We start from the raw sequence: 18,252 nt of genomic DNA on the forward strand, positions 1-18,252 counted from the left end.
TACTGAGTGAGAGGGTTTAATAACAAGGGTGTGCTTTTCCAGAGAGTTTTCTGGATACACTCCCATACATGATACTCTGGTTTTACGTATAAAATAACTGGATGGTCATGTAGGAAAGCCGCTGGGATCACCGTGGCCACCATGGTGATCCCAGTGTTTAGCTCAGCGTATGAACTGTACAGGTGGTTTCCAGGTGGAGATGGCCAGGTATGATGCCACCTGCATCTGCACTGAAAAAAAATTACCTCTTCCCTGGCAGCATGGAACAGTTGCTGTCTGAATGCAAGGCCAACTGTCCCACATGGATAATCTCACATCTACTCCCCTCTGGGAAATGTCACTGCTTTTCTTCCTGTTAACCATGTCTCCACTGGAACATCAGTGCTAGGAGAAGCATTCTTCCAGCTGACTTCCCTCAAAGCCCAGAGAAAGTGATAACAATCAACAGACCCTGTAAGTTAAGAGCCACTTTCCTCTCTTTGCCCCATCCTATGCAGAGCCAGAACACCAGGCATAGAAGGTACTAGGGAACAAGCAGAGAAGGCACAGTCAATGACCCCAGATGTGTGTCCAAACAGAAAGGAAGCAATTTTCCAAACATGAATGAAAGTGCCTTCAGCGGAAAAACGTCCTGTATTGGAGCCTCACAAGCTGCACTGATGTGGAAATGCTATCACTGCACAAACCTGCTCTTTAGTAAAGACTAAAACTGACTTCTGTGCATAATTTTTAAGAGGGTAGATTTTTTTTTTTTGGTCATTATGGCAGAACATTTAAGTAATTCAAATGTCTTTTATAAAGTTGGCCTTTCTGTTAAGTCACCTTTCTTCCCTGGAGGCAGAAAAAGACCTGCATTGTCACCAGCAGCAGGTGTTTCACAGGAGCCTAAAACAGATGCCAGAAAGTCTTTCAGGCTGCAAAAAAAGTCTCAAGTGGGAAAGGGAATTCTCTGCCCAAATTTTGATTGATCTATGAAGGGAGAGTGCTCAGAAGAATGTTGGCTCTCTGACAGCACGAGGCACCAAAAAGTATTGAATTATTTTAGGAAAGCGGTGATTTCTGTGTCTTGGGGCAAAGCAGCAGAGAGAAAAATCTCTAATCAGACAGAATATTGGGAAAAACAACCCTGCTTGTGTGTTCACAGCACAGAAATGAGACACACATAACCCACTCTGATTTCAGATGTGTGTGACATACAAATAACATAATATGGTAAGGTACTGAACATCTCAGCAAGGCTGGGCTGACCTCCTTGTTCAAACATAAGAAGTAATGCTGCAAGACCAGGAACATTAGGAAGTAATTTATTTCTTAATAAAATTCAAATTTTTCTGTCTCTAACAAGTGCAAAGGAAAATGACACAGGCTATACAGCACAATAACATCAGCTTGTAAACACAAAGAAGGCTGCTGTTATTATTTATCAAAATATATTTATAATAGTTTTTTGGAAGTACATGCAAGGGACCATGCTGGGCATTGTGTTCTTACTAATACACCTGAACTTTCAGTCAGGATACACTTAATTATGCCTTCCTTGCAGGCCTGATATTTCTCTGTCTTCTTGCTTAAGGAAGCAAGGCTGTGTGCAATGGAGATGGGTGTTCAGGCTTCCACTGCCAGTGACCTTCACTGACTTGTTGGATCCAAACACATCCATGCTGGACTTCAAGTGAGGGTCTCTGAGGCATGATGTTCTGGCAGACTTTGGGAAAAACAGCAGCTGAGAGGAGACACACAAGCATTAACACACATACTCGGGGAGAATTGATCTGTTTTTCTTGGCCCCAGCCTGAAAACCTTCTGAGCAAGCTTCTGGCAAGGCAGCAGGCACTGACTGGGGCATTGTGGCAGAAAGGGAAGAGCTGAGGTCTGAAGTCATGGGAAGGAGATCAACTAGAATTTAGGAGATTGCCAAAGAAAGGAAGTGCTTCAGGGCAGGGCACAGGGCAGCAAGCTTATGTGCACTGTGAGCATAGGACAGGAGTTTTAAGGCAATCAGGCTCCAGCCATGTTGCTGTGCAAGGCACAATGTGTGCTCAAAGTCTTCAGTGTCCGGGCAAGAGCTTCCTGTGGACACTGAGCAGACATCTCTGGAGAGCTGTTTGGTGATCCCAGATGGCCTGAAAGCCATTTTGTTCCTCCTGAAAGCACCACCAAGTATCTGAACACTCAACAAGAGGGGCCTTGGTGTGGGTACAAGCCAGACTTTTGACTTGAGTTTATCAATCACTCCCCTCACGATCTGGAAGACACAAACAAATCCACAGACCTACACTTCCATTCCCACACGTTTTATTCACTTCCTATACTGAGATCTGTCAATAATGACCCTGTGAATGATTATTAGCTTCTCTACCACCAATGAGTGAAGATTTGGCATGAGAATCAATAATTCCTTGAATTAATAATCAGTTTCCGCAATAACTGATGACTAAAAAGCCTGGCTGTGCATGTTAATTACTTACTATGTACCAATGCAAAGGCAGGCAGCCAAAATCCCATCCATGCCTCCCTGGAGCATGGTGGAAGGGAAGATAGTTCAGCACTCTGAGCCCAGGACATGAGTGCCTTGCTTCTCAGTTACCCTGTGGTCACTCCCTAAACCTGCTCCCCTCCCCCAGAATGACGCCGGTGTCACCACAGCCACCGAGTGCTGGGTTACAAAATCTTCCAAGTGACTAAACATCTGGACAGATATCTCAAGCCTGGACTTTCCATCCTGTGCAGACATTGTTGAAATCCCACAAGCAGTTAATCATACCTGTTGGGGTCTATTAAGCTTTCAGTCCTGACCCCTGGCCTTGATGTGCCTCCCATCTGTGGATGGAGATGGGCACAACCATTTACATGCTTGCAGGGATTCTGCTGAAAATTGGCTGCACAGGCAGCACATTGTGAGATGCAGCTAATTGATGCTTTGCTGCAGCAAACACCAACACAGCATGTCTAGCTGTGGCACACGGTGAAGCTACAGGCACTAAAATAAAAAGAGAACAATCTACTGCCCATTTAAGTGGCAGCTGCTCCAGATGACTGCAGTGCTGCCCAGCAAATTACTGAGCAGGCAGAGGCGCAATTCTCTGGACCATGTGTTAATCACCTGCATCCAGAGGGTGAGAACTGAGAGACCCTGCAGTAATGTGGTGCAGGGGCACAGGCTTTAGATTGTGGCATAATAAATCTCCCTGCCTGCATCCTGGCACTGTTTCTTCACCAAAGTTATACCAAATTTCAACAGCAAGAATTGTACAAGAAAGTAAGAAAACTGAACTGAGAAAGCAAGGTCGTGTCAGAAGTCCAAGTAAAAAAGGCAGAATAAACCAGACTCTACTTAGTTAATAGCGGGCATAAATAGAATAACAGAGGCCATCTGACAAAAGCACAAAAGCACAAAAACTGCCAAACATTTGCATGCATCAGATGTTAATGATGATCAAACCTTATACAACACATTCTGGAGAAGTCAGTGCCTTCACCCAGCATATGTCCACGCTCTGTGTTGAACTGCAATTGTCTCCCCTGAGATAGTCAGCTTAAAATTCTGATGTGGTTGTACCAACATTTAAAAGCAGGTAGCAAGTACCAATGACTAGTTTGTTGTGTCCCCTACAAATTTCATCAAGGTTGTCACAGGACTGCTTTAGTTTTGGTGGTCCTTCAGAGACAATGCTCGCATATCTTAAAATTTGATCAGGATGTGTATAATTAGTCAATATGGCCTGTTCTACACAGAAAGCAAATCTGTTTTACAGAAACAGTCATCTCTGAGCAAAGACACACTGCAGATATTAGCTGAAGAGAGCTCTGAGCTTTAAAAATATGGCAACTTTTTCAGAGCTGAAGTACAAAGCCATTTTCTCTCCCAGATTATAACAATTCAGATGGAGATAGTTCACCAACTAGCAAGCCTGAAATAACCCAGCACAATCATTGTATACGCTCACACTGAATCACACAGAATGTCCTTGCGCATAAAACTGCTTCTGTGTGTGTTTGGGGTGGTGGTGGCAACAGAGTGCTTTCTGACCCTGGCTTAACTAATGAGCACCAGTCAACCTTCAGTCAACCCACAATGAAGACAAGATTCTTTAGTTTTGCCCAAATATGAACTCAATATAATTCTGTTTTTTAGGGCAAGACTCCCTGTGTTTACTTCAATGAACCACCAAAGAGTCCTGTCTTGACTGTGAGTTTTCCTGAGACAGTTGAAATGCACCAATCACTGCAGATAAAAATTACCAAACACATTAAAAGCCCACAACATTTTTTTGTTTCTATTTTTTTAATAAAAAGTTAATACCTACACAAAATTATTCAAGGGCTGAGACCAATTTGTCAGTAGTGGAGAAACTCAATACAGGTGCAGAGTAAGAAGTCAGTAAATTCAGTGCTGCAATGCAGCCACCAGCTGCAGAAGGGACAGCAGTAACACTCTCAGTGGAAGGGCAATAATGACCACCAGTGGTTTACTAATATAGTTTGGATTCCCAGAAGAAAACTGATTTCAGAGTTGTGCAACTGTTTGATCACACCTGGCAATACCATGGCAGAGGTGACTGCAGTCTCAAGGGTAAAAACACAGAGCCATTTCCTGCCTATCTAAATCACAGCACCTTTCCGTTGCAGCACCTTTAAAAAGAACATCAGAACCAGGCAAGACTTAGTGCATCGTAAATCTGCTGCCTTTTACTGGGAAGATCCCAAACTGGGTGTTAAAACTAAATCTTTGGTCTTTCAGGAATCACAGTTAAGTTGAAAACCAATGGCAACTAGGAAGAAAACCAGCACTCAGATCATTCAAACAGTACATACTGTTCAGTCAACAGATGCCCAGCCAGTACTCCTGTAGCTTCTTTTGCTACAATTGACTTTCCCCTCTTTTATTAAGGATGCTGATATAAAACCCAGAAGCACAGAAAAACATACACAAGGAACTGTTAAAAACAAGAAGCAGTGTATTTTGCCCCTCACTAGTCAGTCAGCATGCCCATTAATTGCTTAAATGCTGCTTCCCTTAATATTTCCACATGGCATGGTATCACTTTGGTATTTGGGAACTCATCCTCACTCATCCCCTTTCACTAGACTTGAGGCTCATCCAAGGCTGGGAGATATTCATGCGACAGATCATAGGGTAGCAGAGATCAGCAAGAGATCTTACCTTGGCAGCAACGTTGCTCTTGTTCTTCAAGTCAGTTCACCTACCTTTGTGCTAAACATATCTTGAAAAAAGCCAAGTGACAGCAGAGGGCAGCCCTTTCTTTAGAGAGTTGGTTAGTGAATGTCCCAAGGACCTTCCTCAGTCATACTCCCACCAGGATCAGTCCAGTCTCTGAGGTCCTGTTGGCATTCTGTGTCTCTGATCAGCAGTAAAATAAATCATGGCTTTTACAGCCTTGGGATTATGGGCACTCTGTCAGCACCCACAAGGGATCACACAGTTTGAGAGGTTACTACTATCCATACCAGATTTCCCAGTAAAATTAAGGTCAAGCTTTGAAGGGAAGATCATATTTTCCAGAGGACAGGAGCATAAAAGTGCAACACTGATGCCTTTTGATCTGAGGTCTGCTTTGCTACTGGTGGTGAGTCCTTGCCAGAACAATAGGTCTTCAGAGCAGATTAGTCCTAGAACATATATGACAAAGGCTTACCTAAGCTATTTATATTTACCAAGTATTTATATTACACTCACAGCCAGTCCATGTGATTTTACAGGCCTTCATATGATTGAATCACGCTTGCTCCTGAAGAGGCTATTCAGTTTTTTAATCTTAATGGTTCATGTTTTAGCCTGAAAGTTGCTCCTACGAAAACACGTACTCCAGAAGATTATCCCATGGTGTTAGGTCACCTTCAGGGAAAGCTTTCAATTTCCCTCTTATCCTATTAGCTTGCAAGATTTATTTTTCAGGTTTCAAAGGACAGCACTACTCTACCAAGACCTGGCTGTTGCAGGAAGCCTGTGCTCACTGGAGTGCAATCCAGACACAGAGAATCACAGATTTGTTTAGCTTGGAAAAGAGCTCTAAAATCATTGAGTCAAACACAGCTGATGTTAATGACTGGATATGGGCTTATCCTAGAACACCCAAACTGCCTTGCAAAGCCAGACATGAAGTCCTGTGGCTGCAGTGAAAAAGGCTCAATGTCCAATTTTCTCCTCTATTCCCCCAGATTTCTATGCCCTCAAAACTGACTGATCATAATCAAAGAAGAACTGAAAGATTTGGGGAGTAGAAAAGGGAAGCCTCACTAATCAATAAATTAAAAGAGAAATCTTGTGACCTACTTCACCACAGACGTTCTCCTGTTTTACCAAGAGATTTAGTTCTGTCATACAGCACACAGGTTATGGTACTCTCTCCACAGACAATTTCAAAAATTAATATCCACATTTTCTGCTGCCCTGGGTGACAGCATCAATCAGGCCCTGTCTTACAACAAGTACTGTTCAGTGCAGTTCAGGGAATTCCTCCTTCTCCTCCTTCTCCTCATGTCATCACTGAGAATTCTGAAAAGGTGAAGGATTAAGAAGACTGAGAAACATCAAATAGGCTAGGCTGTATTTATGGATCTCAGTAGATGATGGTTTAAAAATAACCACGTAGGTTTTTCTGATGCCTAAATGGCACCCATTCTTTTTGCCCTGTAGAAAGTCTAACATACTGTTTTCATAATCAAGTTATTTGGATAACACAACAGCAATTTAGATTAGGATTTGTTTACACAGCTAAATATGTTGAGTAATGAAATTAAAATGAGCTCTCTGCCTCTGTCACATCTGCAATAGTAACTGGCTTCATATGGCTGAGTACAAACCTGCTGCACAGATGTTTCTTGATAAGGTATAAATCAGTGTTAGATGCTGTTTATTGCAGCATTTTTACCACCTTCTTCCCTGAAGGAGGGAATGTTGTCTGCACAGCAACCAGATGCGACCTGCAAGACTGTATGAAATGCTATCACAAGCCAAAACAGGTCCCATATTCCATATCAGCATCTGCAAAGGCTCATCAAGTATTTATCAGATCATTTGAACATTTCTACAGGCCCTAGCACCACACCACCACCAGAAGTTACTTATTACAACCTGCAATGAAAAAGGCAAGCATCCTGTAAAGCAACTGGAGTCTCAGACAGCAGAAGATCCCATTTTAGTTTGGTTTCCTGCCTTAAAGGTCAAATTTCTGAGCAGGCACTGCTGCTATATAGCAAGATACTGTGAGAGATCAAGGCAGCTGCTTTTCAGGCCATTGTAGGGAAGAGTTTCTATTTACTGCCATCCTGCCATAGGTGATATCAACACCTTGATGGTGACAGAGGAAGAGACTTATCTTGCATTGGTGTCTATGCAAAGAGAAGTGAGACAAGAGATCTTCTCCCATGGTGAAGGTGGCAGAGCTTGGAGCACCTCACTAAGCTCTGCTCAGCTCTGTGGGAGCAAGAGGATCTAATAGGAAAAACTTGCCTATGACCCAGCATTTGTAGACAGCCAAGCCTGGCCCTAGCCACACTGGCTTCTTTTCTGTAACTGATGAAAGCAACACCCATGGGCTCTGAAGGTAAGAGAGTCAAACTTCACAAGAAGTAGTTCTTGGAAGGTTTCTTGAAGCAAAATCGGACATCTCTTATTAAAAAAAAAAAAGCTGGGATTGGGGGTGGGGTGGGGCAGGATGGGTTTTTCTTCCCTGAACTAACCTGTGTCTCTGATTTGCTTCACTTGTTACATGGACAGAAGATCCTGTCAACACAGAAATAATGCCAAGTATTTACAGTTTAATGGAACCCAGGGACCAATTAACAACACAGAAAATCACCAGGCAGTGTATTTCTCATTGTAACAGGAGGGAAATCTTACATTACTATTGTTCCCCTATTTCTTAAAATAAAGCACCAGCATTTCATCAATGATTTCTCAGTAGTAATGTTTATTACCTGCCAGTTTTACCATTGGCCATTCATCAACTGGTTTCTGTGTTCAGTCTCTACTTGTGACCTAAAACCACCCCCCAAAAAAGAAGAAAGAAGTAAAAAAAAAAGAGAAAGAAAAAAAAGAAAGGAAAAAAGTAACTGTCCTTGGGGCTCCAGAGCGGCATTGCTAGAACCTGCCCTCCACTCCAAGCTCCCGAACTGCTGACTCCTCAATAGCCCGATGGATGTGCTGCACTTCGTCCTGCGTTAGCGTCCTCTCCGGGTGCCGGTAAACGATACGGTAGCAGTGGCTGACCTTCTTTGTCCTACAAAACACAAACCAAAAGAGAACTCATAAATACGTCTGCCTGCAAATGCAAATGCATGAGGCCAAACACTTACCCTCTGGATCATTTTTATTTGCGGTCTAATTTTGCCCTTGTTGCTTGAAAATCACCTTAATGCTAAGATACACAGTTTGGAGAGGCGGGACTGAGCTGAATTTTAATTTTGGCAGAGGACTCTGCTGTAGTTCACCTCATACCTCAACTCGTATTGTAGTGTGGTAGCTTCTTACCAGAGCAAATTACCCCTGGAGAAGGGATTCTTACCCTGTGCTAGGGAAAGTAAGACAAAGTAGAACAGGGAACTGGAATAGAGAAAAGGGAGTGATGGGGGAAAGAAAAGTATTTAAGAATTGCTGGCTAGGCAAAGACAAGTTAATGAAAAATCAGGACAAACCATTAAGTTGAGTAAGAGTGAAAAAATCTCCTTGCTCTCCATCAAAAGCAGGCAAGAGCACCTAGTTTTGCAAGGGCATCTCTGTAATTGCAGTGCCTGTGGTACTGAATTTGAATGGCAGTTTTGGCATCCTTTTTAGTCTCAAATGGAGCCCATACAGCTGCTTCTTTCAAAGGTGAACACTCACTTCAATGAAAGAGAGAAAATCTGAGGGGAAAAATTATAGGAAACCAGACAGTATCAGGCAGAAGAAGCTTCCAGACTGGCAGAACTCTGCATTTAATGGCACACAAATGCAGTCAGCAAGCTTTGGGCCATCTCTCTCCTGAAAATTGCTTCATGTTAGAACCACATTTATGCTTATGATGATTTGATTAAATCTAAGTTTAGATGTGTTCATCCACAAAGACAACTCTCAAGATATTATTTTCAACTTCAAATCCTACTAGGAACAGGCACAGATAATTTTTACCTCAGAATTGTTGTTTGATACCAATTTTGTCCCACCCAACAAGGGTGGGAAGTTTGCCCTGGTCCCACTGGCAGTTTACAACCAAAAAAGCTACTTCTAATTAAAGCATTCCCCCTTTTTTGTGTGCTCTGAAGATAAAGCAAATTAAATCTGGCTAGCACCTGAAAGGGCAAACTACATTTCATAAAGTGTTAAGATAACTGCAGTTAACTGCTAAAAGCCAGCCAAGAGCTTTCCCTGCGTGCAGGTTAAATGCTGCAGAAAAGCAATCTTTGAGAAAGAGGGGGAGGTGTAACTGTGGGGAAGGTGTTGCTCTGCTCTGCTCCACCTCGTCAAAGCAGCCAAGAGGACAAACCTCGGGGAAGCAAGTAAATGGAATAAAAAGGATTTGGTCAGATTTTTTCACTGACAGTGAAAAATTTGAGCAAGAGAGATAATTCATTGGAGCTCAACAGAAATGATTTTCAAAACCAGGCTAGCAAATATCGTTAGAGCTGGTAGCATTTAAATTTTTAAAGGTGCTACAGGAATACACCTGATCAAAAACATTTGCAATTTGCTTTGGCTGAAAATCTGTTTAGAAGATATACAGTCACAGGCTTAATCCTGAAATTTTGCAAATATTGGGAATATATCTCATGAGTGAAAATTCATTAGCATTATTTAATGTGATGTAAACACAAATTTGCTTAATGTCAGCTGTGGTAGGCGTAGCTACAGCACTGGCCTTGGTCAAATGAGTGACAATTACTCCTGACTCAGGTGTTTCTGTGTCCCCCTCCCTCCATGCTAGACAGTGGTTCATTCCAAAACAAATAATATATGGCAGAATAGGACACAAAAGTTTCTTGTGGGTGTTATGGAAAAACAGTAGCTTTAGGATGTAATTAAATCAGGAAAGGGTAGATGTTGTAGAAAACAGCAATGGACTAGAGTTCTGCTAGCTGCAGCTGAAGTTAAGCATTGGTGTGACAGAACTAAAATGGGGATTGCATTGAATGTAATTAATCTAGATTTAATTATAGGCAAAAAATGAAGTTGTAACTACTAATACATCTAACTCCACATAACATGGATGTTACATTTTATGCTACATTTTCCTCCCACCTTTTAGCTAGGTTTATTTGCATCTCTGTTACAAATTAGAAAGAAGGAGTATAAGGGTTCAAAGACACACTGTAAGTTTCAAAACCTTAAGCATTGTTTCCAGAGCACTATTTACTAACTTTTCAAGGGAGATTTGGAAGAGCACTTCTCATCGCTTCCCTCCCTTAATACTTTCCCTGCTCCCAAATAAAGAATTAAGGCACTGTGATTAACCCCTGCCATCAGCAGCAACTGGAAACAATTATTGTCAGCAAATAATACCTTTGCTCATTCAGTTTCTCACTTCCCTTTTGTTCTGCAGAGCCACAGAGTGTTTGCCTACCTTAGCAATGGCTCTGCTTATGCATAATGAAGTCTCTGCTGCATGTCATGCCGCAGCCTGACGATACAGAAGCAGTGGCTCTCTATCCTGAGTAACAAAATTTTGAGGCCAAAACCTGCAGCAGCAGCTTCACGGGGTAAAAAAAATAAGATGAAAAAAAAAAAAAAAAAAAAGAAGAAGAAAAAAAATGTAGAAGCTTAACAGTGAGCACACTGGGCTTCATTTACCTAAAGTGCACCGCCAGACAAGTCGGTGCGGTTGCAGTCACGCGGACTCCTCTCCCATTAGGCTTCAGCTGATCTCAGTGTCACAAGTCTCCTCTGCACCAGCCTGCGGCTTTCAGGTAATGAAGCGCAGTGAACACAGTGAAACACTGCTCAAAGGGAGAAGGAGGACAGGGGTTTATTCTGATGCCACAGGAGGAAACAGGATGCAGACTGTGGACAAACACTGGAGCGAAATAATGCCTAATGCTCTTTCATATGATTTTTGGAGGAAAGAGCTTTGAACCTCATGATTTTCAGGAATTGGCACTCAGCTGTCTTCATGTGCTAGGGAGCTGGTCCCTGCCAGGTCAGAGTCATTGTGCGGGGTCCATCTGAAGGTCAGTGTATATGTATGGGTATTTCAGCCTGATACCTAAGCAGAACAAGAAATTAAGGGGTCTTAATCTTAATTAAGGGGTCCCTAGTCTAATAAAATCAATGTGAAAGCAACCTCACCCTGGTACCTGGGCTAGAATAAAAGGGTGTGGTAGGTAACAAAAATTAATACATGTGTGTCAGCTTTCCCTGCATGGAAGATCACTGAAGGATGCATTAAATGCAACTTGGCTGGAAAGCTGATCTCAGAAGCTACCAACAGCAAAACACTTCAGCATTCCAGGGAACCTGTCTCCGACATTACGTAAGACTAAGCACAGGGTCATTTGGTAACCAAAATATTGAGTAAAGAATAAAGGCCTGGCATTGGCACTTATCTCTTCCACGTGCAATACCATAACAAGAATGAAAATCTCTCCATCCTGTACTGGAAGAGGGAGATAAAAGGGGCAGCAATGAGTAGGAAACCCCTTACCTTTTAACTGTGTTCTACTTTCCATCTGCCTTAAATAAAGCACAAGCATAGAGAGTTCTGTATGGAGGTTACCCCTGTTCTTAAGTGCTGAGGACAACACAAAACCAGATATTTTTCTAGAGAGCTGGATTTACTTTGAGGAACAGAAAACTAGAGTGACAATTGGCCACAGCATGAGATAGCAAAAAAGAGTGCCATCCCTTTTGTATCCCGAGCAGTTCACTGAGCAGTACTACTCACCATGATATCTATACCACACCTTTTCCTACAAAATACTTTTTAAAACGTAAGATCTACACACATGGTAGTGCAAGCATTTGATATTTTTTTTTTTCTTTCTGTTAAGTGAGTCATGTTAATGAGGTTCCTTGAGGTTATCCCTGCCATGGAAATGTGTATCCTATCTGCCTTCATAAGATTCACAATGTAATTCCCTTACAAAAACCTTCACTCAGCGGCTGCTGCACCCTTCACAGAGATCACATACATGGAATGACCTCAGGGAAGAGAAAGGCTTGTTTTGTTTGCCACAATGTCCCCAAAGCAGTAATGATGGGAAGAAAGGAGTAAACTGTTTCATGTTACCAGCGTCCTAATTGACAAAGCCATGCAAAGAGCACAGCTTTGGTTTTGCTTTGTGGCTCCAGCAGTTCCAGAATTGTTCACATTTTAAGTGGAAATGGGGAAGAATATTAAACTGCAAGAAGAAGATGTCATTACCTGTTCCTTTTTGTTTCATGCTTTCAAACCACATCCATCTCTATGACAGTAGGCACAACTGCTAAATATCCTACCATAAATTTTAAAGTGACAAATAGCACTCTTTGCTAGAAACCACATCATGGAAAATGGCAAAAGGCTTGTGCTGTATACCTTCTCATCAGTGGCAAATATTTCAATTACCATGGTGATATGCACATATAATATAGCAGTAATTCTCTGAACAAAGGTCTTTCCAAAATACGCATTCTCATCTGTCCTTTCAAATGCTAATACTTCATCTCTCTGGAAGAGCACACTGTACACACAGCATATTCTTAAAAAGGGACATGTTTTTGTTTAAGGTGATTTTGATGCCAGTGAAAGGCATTAGATCACCTCCAGATGAAAGAATTGTTTTAAACCCACAGAAAGCAGGAAATGGTCATTTCTCTTGCATACCTCTTCCAGCTGACACCTGGCAAAAAGGTGGTTGAGCTTCAAAAATAGTTCAGGCCAATATATACATGTCGAGAGTGTCAACTTCATTGGATTTTTTTGGTGGTCACTTCAAAAGAGATGCATGTTCACTGAGTGATGATTGGACTGAAATATTGTTTTTCTATTCCATAAAACTGAGACAGTAATGGACTTTTTGCTCTGTTCTAATTGGACTTGATGAAATCTGTATCTGAATACCAAACCTGAAATCTGCTTGACCTTTTCATTCTTTCTTTAGTATTAATTCCATTTTAAGCTTCCCCCTTCATGTAGGAAAAAAAAAAGTCAAAATTCTGTTAATAGACAGATTATTGAGAGATAAAGAGCACAGTAGAGCACAGTATGGGATACAATGGCAAAAGACATAAATAACATCTTCTAATTTAGATAGTGAAAAGTGGATGAAAAATGAAAGCACTTTCAGCTTCTCAGTCACTGGACACATGTTATATAGCCATAAGTACATTCTGAGTCACTGTCCAGCATTCAAAAACATTGGATTAATTCAAAAGCTTTGATGAATATTTTCCTTTTCTGCCTAAATCTATCAACTAATTTCTTGCATACACGAACAGATACAAATAGATAAATAATGAAAAAAAATCTTTCACATGCTCCACTTGAAAGTTTCCTGACTGTTAAGGTACTCACTAAATGCTTAATGGAACAATTGAAGCAATTAGTTGTGCTTTGGGCAAGCAATTTGGCCCATAAAGACCTTTTCTTATTACAACAGATCACCTGGGTTTGTTGACAGAGGCCAACAGAACTACCATGAGAAGTGCAGGGCTCTCTTCTGCCAGCTCACAAGCAGAGGGAACTCTTGTAAATAGAGTTATACAAGAAACTGAGAGTATTTCCCTTGTGCATCCTTTCAGTGACCAGCCAAGGATAGAGATAACCCATCTCAGATCCAAGCACTTCCTATTAAAAAGCTCTTAAGTCTCACAGCATCAGAAGTAATGGAATCCATTACATGCAGGCAGCAATGAAATATCACTAGGTGAAGAAGAAAAGTACCATTCTCCATTATACTAAAAAGAAAATCTAGAGTACCCACAAGATTATAAGCTAACTGTGACACAGACTTCTGCTGCCACCAAAGGGCAGAAAAAACCTACAAAACTTTGGGATTGGGTTTGTATTTTATCTTTTCATTTTAAAGACAGTGACTCATTGATTCATTGATCACCTTCTGGTGATCAATGGTTGTAAAGCAGGTATGAAAACATTTCTCAAGGGGATGGATTCCAGCATCGGTGTCCTCCAACCTCTAACTCTTTAGGAAAATCATCTATCAAACTCAGGGGACAGAACTCCCATCATATTTGATCTATGCCAATACTGACAAATCAATTTCATGTGGATTTAAAGCTGGATGTGACTGAGAGTTGCCCCTCTTGAAGGTGAACTTTGAGCATTCACTTCATACTGGGCCTCTTCTGTTTTCAGGGGCTCACCAGACCATTGAGTGATTCAGTTCAAAATCCTGCTCTAAATCCAGGAAGATTCAAGAGTAGGCTAGAGGCTGAATATCTTCAAGACTTGTTTAACTTAGAGCAGAGTAACTGCAGAGCACTCACCATGCCACAAAAATTCAACACTATGCATGGAATGAGTCTCTCAACTTCCCAAGGCTGAGCCTTTGAGCAATGGAAGAAAGCCATGCACACAAAGATCAAACTATAAGCAAACCTGTAAGACTCAGAATAGGGTACAAACCCCTATTTTTTCTTCAGAGTTATCACCATGACAGGATACAAGGACTGCACAGGTGAAATAAAGATGGAAGAAATAAAAATTCCTGATACATATATACAAAATCCAGTGAAATAACTTCTACCTATTGTGGTGGCAAATTACAGAAAGTTGATTGGTAAAGTACTTGAGACTTATTTTTATGTACTAAACATAGAAAAATAATTGGATGCTGAAAGCAAGAGAGAAAAAACGACAGCCTCAGCATGAGACAGGACAGAATACCTGTTCTTTGAACAGCACAGGGTTTTATTTTGCTTCACTTTTCCTAGATTTGACTGAAAAAGGTTTATGTCAAAGGCTTTTCAAAGTCTAATCTTGTTTTCACCAAAATAGATGGCAAGGAGTAATACTTCTCATTATTTGTTTAAAAAATGACCACTGGAAACTTAAACACTCTCTAACAGAGCAAAAAAAAAAAAAAAAAGAACAAAATAATTCCATTTGGATATTCTGTCTCAGGGGAATTACCATCTAAGCTTCCTGACTTTTTCCTTCCCTGTTTAGTTCAGAAACCATATCAGGACTGCATTTCCCATGAGAGGCCAAGGCAAAAAGTTCCTATGATGGATCACCCACTCTCTCTGGAAAAGAAACTTGGCTGGCATAGCTGATACTGACACACTGAGGAGAACAGAAGCACACATTACCTGGAAGTCCTGGTACTGCTGGCAGCTGAAGGAAGCATTTTGGCTACCAACCAGGAAATTCTTAGAAAAAAGTCAGATTTTCAGTGAGCAAACCCATAATAAATCAACATTTTTTCTGCCATTGCTGGCTCTCCTACTTTCTCCACATTTTTCTTGATCTCCTAAATCCCTGGTAATTCAGCAGTGGAAGAAGATATCTCTGGCAGCAACAGGCTCTGTGGTTCTGGCAGAACTTTGTGACTTGGGTACCTCATTCACAATCCTGTTGTGCCCTTCCAAGGAAACTGTCTGTACTGGAGAGGATGAGGGACACAACCTGTTTGCAAAGAGCAGCTCTGGAAGACACACTATGTTGAGCTGTGCTTCTTGTGTAAAGATCTTATATTCATCTCCCTCTGAGATGTACAAGTAAGAGGATGCAAGAAGCTTTGGTCCTCCTCCTGTCAAACTGTAATGTTAATAATTCCATTCCTGGTCCTTAGCCACAACAGGATGACTCTAAACTTTCCAACCATTGGCAACTACCTGTACTTAAGAGTGACAACCCATCCCAACATTCCGAATAAATCCAACATGAGAGGTGAATTTGGACTCTTTAAAATGCTTTCTAAAATATTCATAATAAAAATGTTAAGTGTGATACCTTTTCAGTTCTTCTGAGTGAAAGATCAAAGACAAGAAGTATAAATATTTAGCAGTTTTTTTCTGCCAACTAGATGTTAATACTAAAGGCTACAAAAGGTATTACTAAAATAACATTGCTGTCAAATTAAAGCATATTTAATAATCAAGTAAAAAGGGAATTTATATGAGAATTTAAAACAATTAATTCTCCTAAGAAAAGAAGATGGATGGTAGTGACAGCTGGTTTAGATGTATCTCCACTGAGCACTAAAAGAAATCAGGGTCTAGATGACTGACAAGTGCATGGGAAGGCCTGAGTGCTCTTTTGGACTCTTGTATAGATTTCTTCACTGAGATTACTGGTTTCATCCTCACCAGGCCCAGGAGGTAGGTGTTAAAGGTCCTTTTACACTTGTTGTGAGTTAAAGTAAAGATGGACATGGCTCTGGACTCAGACACAAACCTAAATGACTTGTCCAAGGTCCCACAGAAAATTGGTGAGAGAGAGGGAGCTTGGACAAGTGCAGGTACAGACCCTTTGAGTTACCTTTCTTTCAAGTTACCCTTCCTATTCACCCACACTTCCAGTCAGCCTTCTTTACTGCACTGTTGTACAGCAGTCCTGCAAACCAAAACAGGCTATGGCAGGAGAAAGCAACTCATCCAAGACAGAGTGGACAGGGCAGGGGAGAAACAATGTCAGGGTAACCAAATATGCTGTTTCCTAACTGATAAACTAAGCCCAAACCAGGAGAAAACAGGATGGGGGCAAGAAATCAGCAGGAACTACTGACAAGTTAACCTGAGACTAGAAGACAAAAGGGGGCTTTAAAACAGAAAGCAGAAGTTAAAAGAAATCACTTGCCCCCTTTTCTTTATTTTTCTTTTTTTTTTTTTTTCTTTTTTTTTTTTTTTTTTGAGGAAAAGAACTACATTAAAAACACCTACTCCACTGGTCAGCCTGCAGCACTTGAAGGCAATTTAAAACCCTCTGTGTGTGCAAATAGAGGGGGTTTCTCAATGGGGCTGCTCACAGTATCTGTCAAAGCTGGTGAAAAAACCTGCAGCCACTTGCACAGTTAAGTGTTGCTTGCTATGTCCTTCCAATTCCTAAGTTCCTAAGTTATTTTTCCTCTCTGAATTGTCAGGTTTTACAAACCTTAATCTGGCTAACTGGATTTGTTTTGGAGATGCAGAAATCCACCACTTTCCCTCCCTGAGGATAGAGTGGTTCCACATAGACAGCCACAAGAAACCTGTTCTCATCGTTTTTCTGACAGCTGCTGCCTTGGAAAGACAACTCAGAGAAAGTCCTCAGAGTAAGAAGAACTACTGGCCAGCAGATGAAACTACTGTTAACACACTGGAAAACTGTCAGGCTGTTAAAGTTTTCTCCTGCCAGATCCCCTTTTTACAGGTAATACATTTGGACCATGATGAGAGACAAAGAGTCTGGATCTTGTAGCTGAGGTTTTCCAGGTTATTTTGAATGGAACAATGGGAAAAATATTGCAGCGCTATTGAAACTAGCCAAAAGATGACAACATATGCCAATGAGGTGCACTGGCCAGAACTTTAACAGCTATCAAAATGAGTATTTGTTTGGAAAACTCTAGCTGTCATGTTTGGCACGTTACCCCCTTAATATTATGGTTGCTCTTTATGAAAATAAATGTGTTTATGCTAGGAAGTATGCATAGTGCACACCTCCTACAGTGAGAAAATATATGAGCATCATGCAATAAAACATCCTGTGGGCATGAAGATTAAAAGTCAGGGCACAAAATGAAATGCATAATTCTGTGAGTAAAACAAAATTATTGGTCTGCCACTCAAGAAAGGAAAGCAAGCCACTGAGGCATTACACTAGGAAGATCAAAATACCATCTTTGCTATGACTTTACTAAAAAAGGCCAAGCAGTCCTCCCACTACCAGGAATTAGTATCAACAAAGAAGAAATAAAAGCTCAGCCCAGAATAGGGAATTCACAGGGAGCATCAGAGTAAACCAAATGTTCTCAAATTGTCCAAGACGTGAACTTTGCCCTAAAGCACTTCAGGAATGAGTAGAAGGAATCTCAAGGCTGTTATCAGTTGTCTTTGAGAGTTCATGGAGGGCAGTAAGATACCAAATGTTTCAAAAAGGCCAGAGTGCTTATTTTTAGAAATAGAGAAAAAAGCCCAAAGCTAGGAAGCCACAGAAACTACAAACCATTTGCTTTTACTTTAATTTCCCAGAAAAATTCTGATGTAGCTAATTAGCTCAGTTAGTTGGGGCATGGTGTTAATAATGCCAAGGTTGTGGGTTTGATCCTTGTATAGGCCATTCACCTAAGAGTTGAGCTTGATGCTCCTTCTGGGTCCCTTCCAACTCAGATTATTCT

General features: G+C 41.1%; 1 protein-coding gene and 1 long non-coding RNA gene across 3 annotated transcripts in view; both read right to left on the reverse strand.

Moving 5' to 3' along the window:
- Window positions 1-1,408: 1,408 nt before the first annotated feature.
- On the reverse strand, window positions 1,409-5,684 carry LOC110472924 (uncharacterized). Its single transcript, XR_002465784.2, has 2 exons — window positions 5,165-5,684; window positions 1,409-2,245 (listed from the first exon to the last, which is right to left on the reverse strand). It is a non-coding gene; the product is annotated as an uncharacterized LOC110472924 (long non-coding RNA).
- Window positions 5,685-7,764: 2,080 nt separating this feature from the next.
- Window positions 7,765-18,252, reverse strand: part of FARS2 (phenylalanyl-tRNA synthetase 2, mitochondrial) — a 229,318-nt gene continuing 218,830 nt past the window's right edge. For both annotated transcript variants that reach the window (XM_021534747.2, XM_031503943.2), the window contains one exon: window positions 7,765-8,243. In XM_021534747.2, the coding sequence (XP_021390422.1) occupies window positions 8,105-8,243 (139 nt within the window). In that variant the 3' untranslated portion in view covers window positions 7,765-8,104. The remainder of the gene's footprint in view (window positions 8,244-18,252) is intronic.

This window comes from Lonchura striata, chromosome 1 (genome assembly GCF_046129695.1).
Source record: "Lonchura striata isolate bLonStr1 chromosome 1, bLonStr1.mat, whole genome shotgun sequence".
Taxonomy (NCBI): Eukaryota; Metazoa; Chordata; class Aves; order Passeriformes; family Estrildidae; genus Lonchura; species Lonchura striata.